At 37.3% G+C, this 13,287-nt stretch overlaps 4 protein-coding genes across 7 annotated transcripts; 1 reads left to right on the forward strand and 3 right to left on the reverse strand.

The window, feature by feature from the left end:
* Positions 1-322: 322 nt before the first annotated feature.
* LOC106136229 (uncharacterized) lies at positions 323-3,026 on the reverse strand. Of its 4 annotated transcripts, none has more exons than XM_013336711.2 (5): positions 2,894-3,026; positions 1,990-2,131; positions 1,498-1,654; positions 835-1,021; positions 323-580 (listed from the first exon to the last, which is right to left on the reverse strand). In XM_013336711.2, the coding sequence occupies exons 2-5, from the start codon at positions 2,122-2,124 to the stop codon at positions 424-426; spliced, it is 636 nt and encodes a 211-aa protein (XP_013192165.1). In that variant the 5' UTR covers positions 2,125-2,131; positions 2,894-3,026; the 3' UTR covers positions 323-423. The 4 variants fall into 4 exon arrangements, with proteins under 4 accessions (XP_013192165.1, XP_060805264.1, XP_013192159.1 ...); XM_060949281.1 differs by having other exon boundaries at positions 1,990-2,143; XM_013336705.2 differs by having other exon boundaries at positions 1,990-2,143; positions 2,597-3,026.
* Positions 3,027-5,456: 2,430 nt separating this feature from the next.
* Positions 5,457-13,261, forward strand: LOC132902805 (uncharacterized). Its single transcript, XM_060949226.1, has 5 exons — positions 5,457-5,576; positions 5,762-5,842; positions 5,935-6,067; positions 12,350-12,509; positions 13,001-13,261. The coding sequence occupies exons 1-5, from the start codon at positions 5,457-5,459 to the stop codon at positions 13,170-13,172; spliced, it is 666 nt and encodes a 221-aa protein (XP_060805209.1). The 3' UTR covers positions 13,173-13,261.
* Positions 6,347-8,205, reverse strand: LOC106136154 (uncharacterized). The gene is made up of 4 exons (XM_013336614.2): positions 8,121-8,205; positions 7,452-7,555; positions 7,088-7,312; positions 6,347-6,896 (listed from the first exon to the last, which is right to left on the reverse strand). The coding sequence occupies exons 1-4, from the start codon at positions 8,203-8,205 to the stop codon at positions 6,354-6,356; spliced, it is 957 nt and encodes a 318-aa protein (XP_013192068.1). The 3' UTR covers positions 6,347-6,353.
* Positions 8,665-11,460, reverse strand: LOC106136153 (uncharacterized). Its single transcript, XM_013336613.2, has 2 exons — positions 11,436-11,460; positions 8,665-10,951 (listed from the first exon to the last, which is right to left on the reverse strand). Exon 2 carries the CDS (start codon positions 10,946-10,948, stop codon positions 8,702-8,704), a length of 2,247 nt encoding a protein of 748 aa, XP_013192067.2. The 5' UTR covers positions 10,949-10,951; positions 11,436-11,460; the 3' UTR covers positions 8,665-8,701.
* Positions 13,262-13,287: the final 26 nt, after the last annotated feature.

Genomic DNA, 13,287 nt, shown 5'->3' on the forward strand with positions numbered 1-13,287 from the left:
CATTACTATTATTAGTAGAATTTTTCCCTTGATTTTCTCTATTTTATTAAATATTCTGGAAAGTGGTAAAAGGAATCACTAAGTTTTATATTTAATTAAATAAATTTATTAGAACTGAGGTTAATATAAATATTACGTAAAGGTTATATTACACGATCATTTGGCTGGTAGCAAAGAAAACATATTTGAGAGCCAGCCAGCCTTCCCATGCAGATTGTAAAAGTCAAGCAAGTGAATGGCGTTATATTACCCCAATTGCACTATGACGGAGTGTAATTATTGACATTCGATCCTTTCGAGACCTGTGGCTAGTTCTACTAAGTTAAAGACTATAAAAAACACAATTTAATGTTTTTAAATTGATTTTTATTAAAGTTAATTTTTGAACATCAGTAGAGTAGTAATTACAAAATAAATTTATTATTAAGAAGGTAAAAGCTGAGTCAGCATTTTGACGACAGTTTTTTTATCTAGCTTGCATTTGGGATAGACTACTTGACAATCCGTATCCATGGATCTTCCTGCAGATATTGCTTCATAAATCGTAGTTCCGTCCAGCATGCGTCGAATCAAGGAATTGCTGAAACAGGTCATGAAAAAGTATAATTTAGAACTTCTTCTGCAAGCTCTTTTGTTCTCTGCAGGACATTGCGTCCTTCAGTGCTAGTGCTATATACTCTTTTCTGTCGACTCTTTCCAACAATGATCTCTTAATTTAGTTGGAACTTAGGTACTTTTATCATTTTACCATTATTTTTCCTATTCTTTTCCAAAGAGTTCTTATTTGTTTTCCCATTAGGTCTACTCAAGAGTTCCCATAAAAAATCTTCTCACCTTGACATCGACGAAAGAAGAGCATCAAAATCTGTAGCATTCCCTGTGATCATGTTTTCGTTGGCGAGCTGCACGTAGGAGCAGGTCAGCCGCTGCATGCACGCGGAGGAGTCTATATTGTACTTGCTTAGAGTCTCATCCAGCTTATTCAGCATGTTGGATATTTGGCTCACGTCGGTTTCCAAGCCTAAAAAAAAAGAGAGGTTTATTAAAAGGCTTGACTGTTCAATCATTTTATACACATTTCATAAGTTAATGATATGAAAGCGTACAAAGAATGATAGACCTCCGCGTCGCAGCATTAATTGGCTAATGAGTAACAAGACATGAGTTTAGACACCGGTGAGCTCCTGGATGTGAAACTGACTTTTTACAGGATCCGGGTTTCTAAATGGTACTTTCGGGTAAATAGTTTAGTTGAGTAAGTAAGTCATTCCAACCCACAAGTCTGTGCAAAAGTCTCAACCCAGAAGTCACTCTGGAACTGGAGTCTGTGGGGACTGGCGACAACAATTCTCGGCAGGAGTTTAGCCCGGAACATCGCTCTCGCTTCAAGTCCATTTAAACTATGCGAATTTAAGTCAGATTCTTATTTTGGGGTTGCCAGTGTGATTTGCCAATTAAAAAGGAACTATTTTTGTATTAATTGATAGAAATACTCACTTCTCCCATACCCCCCGCCGTAGCCATAAGACAGAGCGTGTATAATTTTGGGCAACACGATGACTGCTCCGAACCCAAGGATGGTACCAATTAGAACACCGCCAAGGTCAATCTTCACTGGTCCATAAAGACCTGGAGCTGATCCACCATACCCACCCTAGAAATAAACAAAATTTGGTACAGAAATTGCATCGTGATGATTGCGAACTTACTCAAAAAGGTGCCAAAAACATCTTGACCCCTTTGAGAAAGCATCACAGAGAGTATTAGACGGAAGTCGCTTCGTATAATTACTAATTATCTGCTAGATCGTGTTAATGGACGGACCCATTATTCAGGGAGGAGGCAAGCAGGCAAACGCTTGTCCTCCACCCCTCAGACTCCTGTCTGGTTTTGTTCCCCTTGATTGAGGATCCAGAGCTAGTCTTCCACCTGATAACGTACAAACCCCAGGAGAATGATCCACCCATGAACATACGATATTCAACAAACCTGAACACCACTTCCTGTGCTACCGAAAGAGGATATCCCAAACCTCTGCGTCCTCTCAGGCTCCTCTCTGGTCTTGTCCACCCTGGCCGAGGGCTCAGCTAGCTGGTCTTCCGTCCTGTACCCAGCGCTAGGCATGAAGCCTCTGAAATCAAAACTAATTTGGGTTATACGATAATTGTCCGCATGCTGTTTTATTTTCCACTCAACCGCTGATTTATAATGGTGGTATTTGTATAATTAAATCCTCACTTAAGATAATCCAGGGTCCGCTAAGACTAAGTAAAAGCGATGATTGGCATTGGATTGACAAAAGTGAACGTAAAAATTAACGTGTTCGCAAAAGCCGTTGATTTTTTTTTGTGAGAAATAACGATATGACTGTTATAATTAGCTGACACTTATTGGGGCACTTAATTTTTGAATTGAATTGAATGGTGAGTCTAGTGTATGTAGTATAACCATTTTTTCTTCCATAATCCCTTTATAAGTAGACTTGTTCACTGATCCTGCTGCCGTGGTCGGGTGGGTGGTAGATTACAATCCAACATAATGAACAAACAAATGAAATTGCCTACTTACCCTCTATTCATATCAAAATATCCCTTACCCATCATTTCCATAATCAGCTCTGACTCCCAACCCCGACACCAACAAAAATAGGACACAAACTCCCTCCACTTTGTTACTCATCTTCAGAAATTCTCGTATACCACTGGGCATCTTCTACACAACATTCATGATATATACAGGGCGTTCCGAAGCTTGGTCCAAAACAATCGTATGGGGAAACAGTATTGTCAAATGATTTACGTAAGAGCACTTTTACTTCGTCATGGTTGGAGATGACATCGAAGGGGGAAGAACGCATGCGCATGATAATTGGGCTAGTATACCAGTGACTTACATAGAAAAATGCTAAGTGGTTCCATTTGCACGCAATTATTATGTCATGAGTGTCGTATGGTTCCTGGAACTCTAGTATAGGACCACTTTATATTTCTTTTCCGTATGAATGTCGCAAAAAGTTAATAGGTACATTCATTTAATTAACGCAACTTTTTATCCAATTCTTCTTCTTAAAATAATAGCTAACTCTTATAGTATTCAGTTGTATACTGTAGGTAATTACTTTGAAGTTTGGCACAAATGTAGAGGGTTTGTTACCTATATGATCAATAGGTCTGTATTGGGAGCGATGATTCGGCACGACCGCCACCAAAGGGAAGATCTTCCGCCAGGCTAGGTGTTATGCCTGGGGAACCGCGCCTCCGACGATGTTGTGTCGGAGATTGTATATATTGCTCCAATCCGTGAAATCTTTGCTCGCGCGAATTAGATTTTTCGCTGTTTTCGACTGATAGCGTCGGGTGATTCTATTTTTTATTTTTTTTATGACTTGTGGCGTATAGATTTCGCCACAGGTCCACTAAGAGAGGATTCCCTAAACATCCATATAATGTACATACATACAACATATGAACATACATATAATCACGCCTATATCCCTTGCGGGGTAGACAGAGCCAACAGTCTCGAAAAGACCAATAAGCCACGCCCAACAGTTTGGCTTAATGATAATGATAGAATTGAGATTCGCATAGTGTTAGGTTGCTATCGCCCATCGCCTAAAGCAGAATCCCATGTTTATAAGCCTAACCCTAAGGCGCCTTTTACGTCATCCGTGGGAAAAAATGGAGTGGTCCTATTCTTTTTCTGTTGATAACGGCAACCACACATCACATACTAAGCAAAAAGGTCCAAAAATGAGATTTAGTCTAAGTAGTCATTGTACAGTACAAGGCTTACTTATACTAGCTACCTTATAAAGCCTTGTAATCAAGTACATATACTGCTAGTTATTACTTATTAGATTGAGACGTCGTCGAGCTCATCACGAAGTTAAGAGCACAACATTGAATTTACTTTCGTGCGTGTCCCAAATGAATTTGTTGATATTCAGAGCGTGTAATTATGCTTTGTTCTGCCTTTGACATTTTACGACATAACAGCATCTGCAACCACACATCTTATGCATACTTTACATATACATTTAGTCACGTCTATATCCCTTGCAGGGTAGACAGAGCCAACAGTCTTTCAAAGATTCAAAAGCTACGTTCGGGTGTATGGCTTTATAATGGAATTGAGATTCAAATAGCGGCAGGTTGCTAGCCCATCGCCTAAAAGTTAATAAATATAAATATATAAATAAATATATACGGGACAATTTACACAGATTGAGTTAGCCTCGAAGTAAGTTCGAGACTTGTGTTACGAGATACTAACTCAACGATACTATATTTTATAATAATATAATAAATACTTATATAGATAAACATCCAAGACCCAGGCCAATTAGAAAAAGTTCTTTTCTCATCATGCCCTGGCCAGGATTCGAACCCGGGACACCCGGTGTCACAGACAAGCGTATTACCGCTGCGCCACAGGGGCCGTCTGGTGAATAAGTGGAATACACATCGCTTTAGTGAACTAAATTAGTAAACTTAAAACACCTGGTGCATTAAAACTTCTTTCAAAAAACTCTTTTCTCTCTATTATTTTCTGTTTGAATCACCTAGGTCAATAAGCTCAGGTGAGTTGATGAAGCGGTCACAGAAGTACCCTGAGCCCTTAGAGAGGACGCAATAGGACCATGTGTTGCCAGTCATCTGGACTTCGGAGCAGAAATCATATGCATTCATCAAAGATATATAAGAACAATAAACCGTTACCTCTTACGTGTTTGAGAATCGCTAGGTAAAGTCATCAACAGAAGCAGCTGCCGTGAAAACGTAACAAATTGGCGCTTGCCATCATTATGAAATAAACTTTATTCCACAGACCAAATAAAATTTCAGAAGCGGATCGAAAAAGCATTTTCCGTGGAAATGAAACTTTATAGAATATGGTTAAACATTTTTACAAAATAACAAAACAATTTACAAAATTCAGCCTTACTTGATAGGGTTGCCACAGTTTTCGGAAGATGAAGAATTAGTCTTCTACACTCAGTAAGTTCGATGGTACAAGCACAATCAGTAGCTTACTTAAATTATACTTAAACGTTGAATTCCTGCCTGTCCCATTAAGTCCCATGGTGGACAACTAAGACGATCTCGTTAGTGACATTTATAAGACGTGTGCCACATATAGGATTACTTTGAGATAAAATGGTCCCAAAAAGTGGTATTATAAACGGCTGAAATTTGCCTATTGTCATGTCTATATATTCATAAGTCCCAAATCAGAAACATCAAGCAAAGCGCAAATCATTCACACCTTACACATTCCACTCCATTGTAAGAAACAATGCGCGGAAAAAATCACGTTTCCTATATTTCTTCAAATGCAGCATAAAAATGGCGCCAAACTGTGATTCGTTTTGCCACAGATCACTCCTTATTAGCTACAATTTATCAAAAGGTTTACTGTGAAACAATGCTATAAAAGTGTTTTTTTTTTTCAAAATGTTCGCTAAATTGTTGTTAGTTTCCTTCGTGTGTGTTTCTGTGGTATGTGAATATAGGAATAGTGGCAAAAGGAGAGCAAGATTGTTTACTTTTAACACTTTGGACCATGATATTGTGGTATGTTTTTTATTATATTTATACCGGTCGGTTTCACTGTTGTTTTGGGTGCACTGAAGATAAACAATCATGTTTATCAGCAGCTGAAATTTATTGAAGAAATTATATTTTTTTTTATAAATATTGTTTAACTTTACGAGCATATCCAAAACTTGTCTATGACTGAAACTTGTTTTGTTTCTTAGGTCAGTATGGAATTTTCTATACCATTTTTGACCATTCCTGTGAAAAAGACCATGGACGACGGATTGGGGCTTTCATCATTAGTAAGTTTGTATAACTCAAAGTCTAGAATATACGGTTCAATATATTTATATTGTATTCTCGTTATGTATATTCTCATTATTTGTAATTTTAGGGTCTACCGCCAGTAAACATAAATCCTGGTGCCTTAGCTTTGGGTGGTGCTATAGTTCTTGGGACAACGATCATCATACCATTAATTCTTAAGAAATTTGCTTACCAATATCCTGAGCAAAGATACTCCAAACGTAAGTACTGAAACTCGATTATTTTGTATTATTTTTATTTAAATTTAAACTGACTCTTTGCATTAGAATGGTTCTATTGTAGTTCATTTCTGCTGATTATTTATATATGATGATGACTGAAACTATAGAAATAATTATAATTATTTATTCACTATTCATTTAAATATTTGATAAGTCCAATGTCAAGAGCATTGCATCTGGCAACAATTAATAAAAAAGGTGTTCTCTGTCTAACAATATAATTTTCATATAACTTTAACAAGGAACAACAGATTACTTTTCATGATCAGAAACATGGGCCACAGCAAGTGCTTTTCTTAGACGTCTTCTTTTTATGTCTGAGTGACGTGCATGACCTTCTGCAAGGTGCTTTAGGTGGATCTACGATCCCAGCATCAGCCGGTATGTACTGGGTTTCAACATGAATGAAATTTTTCCTCTTTCTTGGCGCTAAATCAAAGCAACCAAATGGTGGAGTATATTCTATATCCCAAGTGGCATTACTAGATAAAGAACTAAGCGATTCCTCTTGACAAATACAATCGGGCTCTTTGAACGCTGGGCAGCTGTCTATCACTTTATCTATAGCCGTTAGATCATTACAAAATACATCCATATAGGCACATTTACAGATGTCTTCAACTGCTTCAGCTAAAGCTTTCCTGATCTCAGCGTCTCTTTGTTTCTTTAGTTTAACCATTTTGCGGGCTTCGACCTTTGCTTGCTCCTCTGGACTTCTCTTTTTTATTATCTTAAAAACCATTGGATCGCAGTTAACGTAAGGATCCTCGTTAGGCAATATTTCCGTCAGATCTTTCAGTGGATTTACCTGAAGTAAAAAAAATTTTACTTATACTATAAGAAAAAAAAACTGAAGTTTAACAAAGCTAGTTTTCCCTTCGCTACAATTTACGTCTAGCATTATTGTCGATAGGCTATCTTCTGTTTTGTTCAGAAGAACGTAACCCAGCTGTTTTTGACCTAGTCACACTTAAAGAACTTCTCATAAACCGTACCTACCTGAATGGTAAAGACGTCGCCTTTCCTCTGAACTTTAAGAGCTGGCTTGGGTTCCAGCGGCTCATCAGGTTCAGAATCACCGCCGCCTACGTCTGCTCCTGGCCTGCTTCCCTTCTTTTTCTTTTTCTTGTTTTTGTCTTTGTCTGGCCCTCCTCGGGCGCATTTAAAAGTCATCTTCGATGCTACACTTTTGCCTATGACGCCTGGTTGCCAACCACGACGAGGCTAAAACAAAAGTAGGTATTGACAAAACGCTTTTATTCAGAGGGATCAGGTAGGTCAATTTTTTTTGGACAGCAGAAATCTACGAATCCTAATATTATCTTCAAAAGTGAGTTAGAAATTTAAAAGAAGTTAAACAAACCTTCATGCCGGGAACATCAGTAGCGTTCCACAGCCAACCCATGCCGGCCGGGACAGGGTAGCCTGGTTTTATGAACAGGCATTGTTTGTGACCTATGACACATCCTGAAAATATTAAATGGATTTTTATATATGTAAATACTAAATAAGTAATACGATTTATATAAAATAGGATAGCATGATTGGAAAATTTCCAAATATTGATATACCTATGCCTGCAGCATAAATTTGCTATTCAAATCATTAATCCACCTCATGATCATCGTCAATTTTAATCAAATCATGAATGCAACGGCAGTTTTCGAAGCCAATCTTGCTTTGCATACAGCCAATTATTTTTAGGTGAATAACCCCAACTTAGTTACACTGATGTCCCTAAAGTTTGTACGTTCGACTGCCAATCAATCTGTCTAAAAAATAATTTGCACTACGACATCTATATGAGATGGAGTTTTTACTGAGGCACTTGATCAAAAATCAAGGACCGACCGACCGAGGAAGAATCATCGATTACGTTAGTGTCACTTGTCCCTTGGGACAACTAGCTGAACACAATCGTCTCACTTGTCCCACCACGGGATAATACAATGGGACTCATAAGTAATGGGACTCCTAAGGCCGGGATATTTTTATGACAGAAAATCTCTGTTGTAACATCAAAATTGATAACCTGGATGAACATCGCCAAAGCTGTAATTGTATTTTGATGAATTCTTCTTTTTCCTCTTCCCAATAGCATCATCCTCGTCACCCATTTTCTTTTTTTCTTTCTCACACAGTAAATTTCTAAGGAAATAAAATTTATAAATATAGCATAGAGCAGTCATTCACATCCAGTTCAGACGTCGCAGATTAATTATTATTTTAAATTATTTGAAACTTGATTTCATTGAACAGCTTTTTGGATAAGTTAACAGCAACCCAGATGACTAAATGATTTTCTAGCTTTCCTTTCCATGCTAATTATAAAAGTCAATAAAGGGAAGGCTTAGACGATGGGCTAACAACCTGTCAAAAAGCCTTTCAATGTTTTCGAGACTGTAAGCTCTGTAAGGTCTGTAAGGTATCTTTGTAAGATATGATATGGGTATTATGTATAATGTTTAAATAAATAAAAACGAGATTTTTTTCAGCTATTTATTTGATGAATGTATTGATAAATCTATTTTTACTCCTAGAACTGTATTTGAATATTTTTCAATAAGCGGATCATTTTTGGGTTACAAAATAAAATGCCAATGCTCTTCAGTTCTACTTTTTCTGTTCGTCCTTAAATTTATCTTGAATGGCCATTTTGTGAGAGCCACAGCATGACCTACCAGTTAAAGCCATTAATCTTTGTTCTTTGTCACAACATCGCCTCTCTGTATCTACATTGAATTTATTAATGCAGCGGAAATCATGGTCTTTCTCTGTCTTAAGGTATTCTTTTATAGCCTTCTTTATTCTTTCATATTCTTTCGAACAACAGACTTTACCCGCATCGCTGTAACTGGGAGGTGCTGGAGGCAAAGCTGCAGTCTTGTACATTCTTGCAAATCCATCAGGAACAGAACAAGGTCGTCCCATTACTGGACATGGTCCAAGTTCTATAGGTGGCAAGCCGTACGGTAGAGGTTCTGCTTCATCTTCGTCATCATCCACTTTCTTCTTCTCGTCTTCTTTCTCCTTCTGGGTAACAGGACAATTGCTTTTATGCTTATATAGTGGACAATAAGGCTTATGTGCTTTTCGCGATGCAATATTACCGGCCTCGGTGATACAGTCACAATTAAAAGTATTACATGGCGGTGCGGGCTTTGGAGGGTTACATTTGCAGTCTTTGTCGTCAGGCATCTGAGTACAATTATAAACATTCATGTCACGGTTGTAAATAGCTTCTAAATTGTAAATGTACTTCTCATTATCTTTATGTAAACTACGTGATGAACATTTTTGCATTGGTTCTCTTAATATAGGGATGCTAGATGATTTTGTTATATAATTAATAATACTACTTTTTTTCTTGGCTGGTAAACTCCCACATCTTCCTCCTCCACAACCACAGCCGTTGTTATATTCTTGTTTCATATTTACTGGACTGCTATAATCTGAATTTAGATTATATTTTGGCTCATTTTCAGGTGAAACTACAGGAGAACACCTGCTTCGTCCACATCCACAGTTGCTCTTATTTTCTTGTCTCATGTTAACTTGACTTTCATAATCTGAATTAATGTTAATAGTGGCCTCTATATTCTGAGCTATGAATTCCCTGCCATATTTAGATTCCTTAAAAGTAGGCTCTCTGGTTATGTCTATAACGTAATTTATCTGATGTTTACTACCTTTTCGCGTGTTATCTTTTGTTAACTGTGTCGGGCTACCTTTTGGTGTCGCACCTGTACCGTGTAATTTGTTATACCTATCTTCACAAGTATCATCTGCTGGTGTCAATCCACCACAACCTCCGCAAGTTGATTTTGGCGGATTATCGGGGCATGTATCACGATGCCATTTGTCATCTTTACATACACAACTACCACAAACTTTTCGCGACGTTTGATCTTTGTTTTGCGTTATACCGCCTGCCTCTTTCTTATATGATTCAAGATTGCGTATATATGTTTTGACCTTGTGTGCTAGTACACAGTTGGGATTGCCACATGGACCTGTGATATCGCCCATTCTGATTTTATCAACAGGATACTTTTTCTTTGGAGGGTTTTTGCTTTGTTCGAATTCACATTTGTAGTCAGCTCCTGGCTGGCCCATGCCACAGCTTTGTAGTTCTGTGCATACTTCTATCTTCTGTTGAGCATTATTTATAACGTCTGGGTCTTCCAGTGTCGTAGTTTCATATAAACTACCAACCATACAAAAGTTGGGATCATCTCCCTCAATTCTTCTACACTGGAACATACTCGGCGCTCTGTTTGTTCTAAATACGAATGCATCTGGATCTTTCATTAGCTGTTGGAATTCTGTTATTATTGAGTCCCCCAGAGCGCTTATTCTGAGGATGAAGGCAATCTCGCCGACCTGTCTACAACAGCATTCTGCTGTGAGTGGAGTGAGCTGCTTTATACTTAGCGGCTCATGAACTTTACCTGCGTCTGCAGTATCCTTTAACATGTGGAAGAACTTTGTATCCCAAATCATTGTTCCAACACCAACGAAAATTTCAACTTCGTTTTCATCATCATTCCATACTTCGATTTCTAATGGAAATTTGGCTAGAATCATCAAAATTGTATCTGGGTATGATGGGAACAGGAAAGATTTACCCACTCTGATTGTTCTTATATATTTTCTTCTTCCCTGTTCGTCGCACTCAATGATATCATCCTTCATTTCTTCATTTAAGGCTAGCTGCCCTTCTTTAATAATGAATTGATTTTTAGGTCCAAATTTTGTTTTAATGATAAGTTTCTTATTTGCACCGCTCTTTGCGTCTTCATCGGATGTAAAAATCGTCACTTTGTCTATGAATATCTCAATCAGGTACATTTGCTCCATGACCTGCCGAGACCAAGTTTATATCAGAAAACTCACTTTTTTATCTTCTATGAGGCACACACAGAATACGTCAAACATAACTTCACAATGTTATTAATTTTATCACTAGATTTAAGTATAAAATAAAATAAAAAAGGGGTTCGAAATTCTAAATATATATTCTATTTATAACCAAATGTTAATTAAAAATTACTTTGTTAACATCGTTTCCAACCCTTCTTCAGTTTTAATATAAAAAAATGTTTGGATATTTAAATTTATTATGTCTTAACCGCAAAAAGACCTAATTATAATAGTTTACCGTAACATGACATATTCTCAGTAAAGTATATTGGCATCTCTCTTTGCATGAACTAATTATGATATTTGGGGATCGGTATAATGAACCGAAAATCATAATCCATAAAAGACAGATAGAGCCTCCAGAACTAATTTACAACTTCTCGAGAATTTCATCTTTCGTTGAAAATTATTATAGGCTACTTACTGCTTAAGTTGATTCCTGAGGCCGTTCTAGATGTAGATCTTCATAACTGAAGGCACTGAAAATTTTATTTTGTAACCCCAAATTTAGTGTTTCGCCATGGCCTTTTAATCAACTGTCATTTCAATATGTTGTCATATTTATAAACGGAATGTCTTTTTCTTTTATTTGCAGTTCAAGTAAAGTTGGCAGATTGACATCAGTGTTACATACTTTTTTATTTTATTGTTTTTGGTAACCAAACATAGCAGTGAAGTCACAGGGGGTGCCTGCCTTGGTATCTACTTAATTATAAACACAAGACCTATAGTATCCACTTATTAATTAAAAACAGAGTATACTGCGCATTGTACACTTCATCTCTTATATTTATCAGATTTATTTGAGTAATTTAATAATTCCATTGAATTGTCGTGTGGTTTCCCGCACTTAAGACAAAAATCCTCCCACTCCATATCTTTCCCATGGATGTCGTAAAAGGCAACTAAGGGCTTATAAACTTTGGACTCCTCTTTTAGGCGATGGGCTACCAACCTGTCACTATTTGAATCCAAATTCCATCATATAGCCATACAGCTGAAAGGGGCCTTTCAGTCTTTTCAAGATTGTTGGATCTGTCTTCCCCGCAAGGCATATAGCCGTAACTATTTTTTTTATAACATTATTGAAACGTACCATTGCAAAAAAAAACTAAGATTGGCACCAAATTCTCGGTCAACACCGTCGGTTTACTTTTGCGACGTTAGCGTCTAAAGCTTTACTTCCGTCTTACCATCTGCTCAGCGAGCTATCTCACCAGTCCCATGGTGGAACTCAATTGAACTAGTTGGATAGACCGCTGCAATGATCTAAACCTGTTTGCATAATGTTTACTACGAGATGTTCATTTTAACTTTCTCATAATTTCTCGTTTTCAGTACTCAACACTGCTGGATTTGAAGCTGATGTGCTGTTGGAGTTCGTCAATGAAGTTGTGGAGAACAAAAGCTTCCAGAGTTGCGCCCTGAGAATAGCCTGCTGGAGCGGCCAGAGCGGGCAATACGTCGAATTTATTAAAATGTGGGATCAAATCACGAGGTAATGCTACTATAAATTTAATTTCTTTGTGTAATTTGTTCCGTATATATTTATTATTTCTTAATTTCGTTGTTCCTGAATTTAGTCTCACATTTGGTTCGATCGTCGATTTAGTCATAAGAGCCAAAAAATATATATCTTTAGCATTTCAAAATAATAATTTAGTGGAACAGACAGAGCCAATAGTCTTGAATAGACTGATAGGCCACGTTCCAGGCCAGCTTTCTGGCAGCGTTCAGACTTGATGATAGAATCGAGATTCAAATAGTGACAAGTTGCTAGCCCATCGCCTAAAAGCAAATTACCAAGTTTATAAGCCTATCCCTTAGTCGCCTTTTGTGACATCCATGGGAAAGAGAAATTTTATTGGTTCCCGACCACACGTCACATCTCTATTTCACCATCACCAAATCATGGTTAGAAATTCCACTGCCTGTTTACTGGCCCAAAGACTAAAAGTTTTACTTGCAGCTTTTTATCTTTATTTCCAGCAACAAAATAATATCAAGTATGATAAACGCAACTGCAGTGGAAGACGCTATGGTACAGGGAAGGAAAGGTCTAGATTGCTTGACCTATACACCCTGCCCTTTACGAAGAAACCATCTCCAAGAGATAATGAAAAACATTGCTTTCTTTATGAAATCTCATGATTTATTTTGAATACAAATAAATTAGGTTACATAAATAATCTTAATTAAGAACAAATTTCAAACAACAGTTCTAGCACTTGGTGAAATCATTTGACTGAATTCACCTCCAAAATTCAAACAAGAGT

Source organism: Amyelois transitella, chromosome 18, assembly GCF_032362555.1.
Source record: "Amyelois transitella isolate CPQ chromosome 18, ilAmyTran1.1, whole genome shotgun sequence".
In the NCBI taxonomy this organism is placed as follows: Eukaryota; Metazoa; Arthropoda; class Insecta; order Lepidoptera; family Pyralidae; genus Amyelois; species Amyelois transitella.

Bases quoted from the DNA above. Each gene is read 5' to 3' on its own strand.
- LOC106136153 (XM_013336613.2), bottom strand. From the start codon at position 10,948: ATGGAGCAAATGTACCTGATTGAGATATTCATAGACAAAGTGACGATT.
- LOC132902805 (XM_060949226.1), top strand. From the start codon at position 5,457: ATGTTCGCTAAATTGTTGTTAGTTTCCTTCGTGTGTGTTTCTGTGGTA. The intron at 5,843-5,934 runs GTAAGTTTGTAT...TTGTAATTTTAG, and splicing joins GATTGGGGCTTTCATCATTA to GGTCTACCGCCAGTAAACAT. The intron at 6,068-12,349 runs GTAAGTACTGAA...TCTCGTTTTCAG, and splicing joins TGAGCAAAGATACTCCAAAC to TACTCAACACTGCTGGATTT.
- LOC106136229 (XM_013336705.2), bottom strand. From the start codon at position 2,709: ATGCCCAGTGGTATACGAGAATTTCTGAAGATGAGTAACAAAGTGGAG. The intron at 1,022-1,497 runs GTGAGTATTTCT...CTTTTTTTTTAG, and splicing joins CGGCGGGGGGTATGGGAGAA to GCTTGGAAACCGACGTGAGC. The intron at 581-834 runs GTGAGAAGATTT...GACCTGTTTCAG, and splicing joins CTTCTTTCGTCGATGTCAAG to CAATTCCTTGATTCGACGCA.
- LOC106136154 (XM_013336614.2), bottom strand. From the start codon at position 8,205: ATGGGTGACGAGGATGATGCTATTGGGAAGAGGAAAAAGAAGAATTCA. The intron at 7,556-8,120 runs GTTATCAATTTT...TAATATTTTCAG, and splicing joins CTTTGGCGATGTTCATCCAG to GATGTGTCATAGGTCACAAA. The intron at 6,897-7,087 runs GTAGGTACGGTT...TTTTTACTTCAG, and splicing joins GCGACGTCTTTACCATTCAG to GTAAATCCACTGAAAGATCT.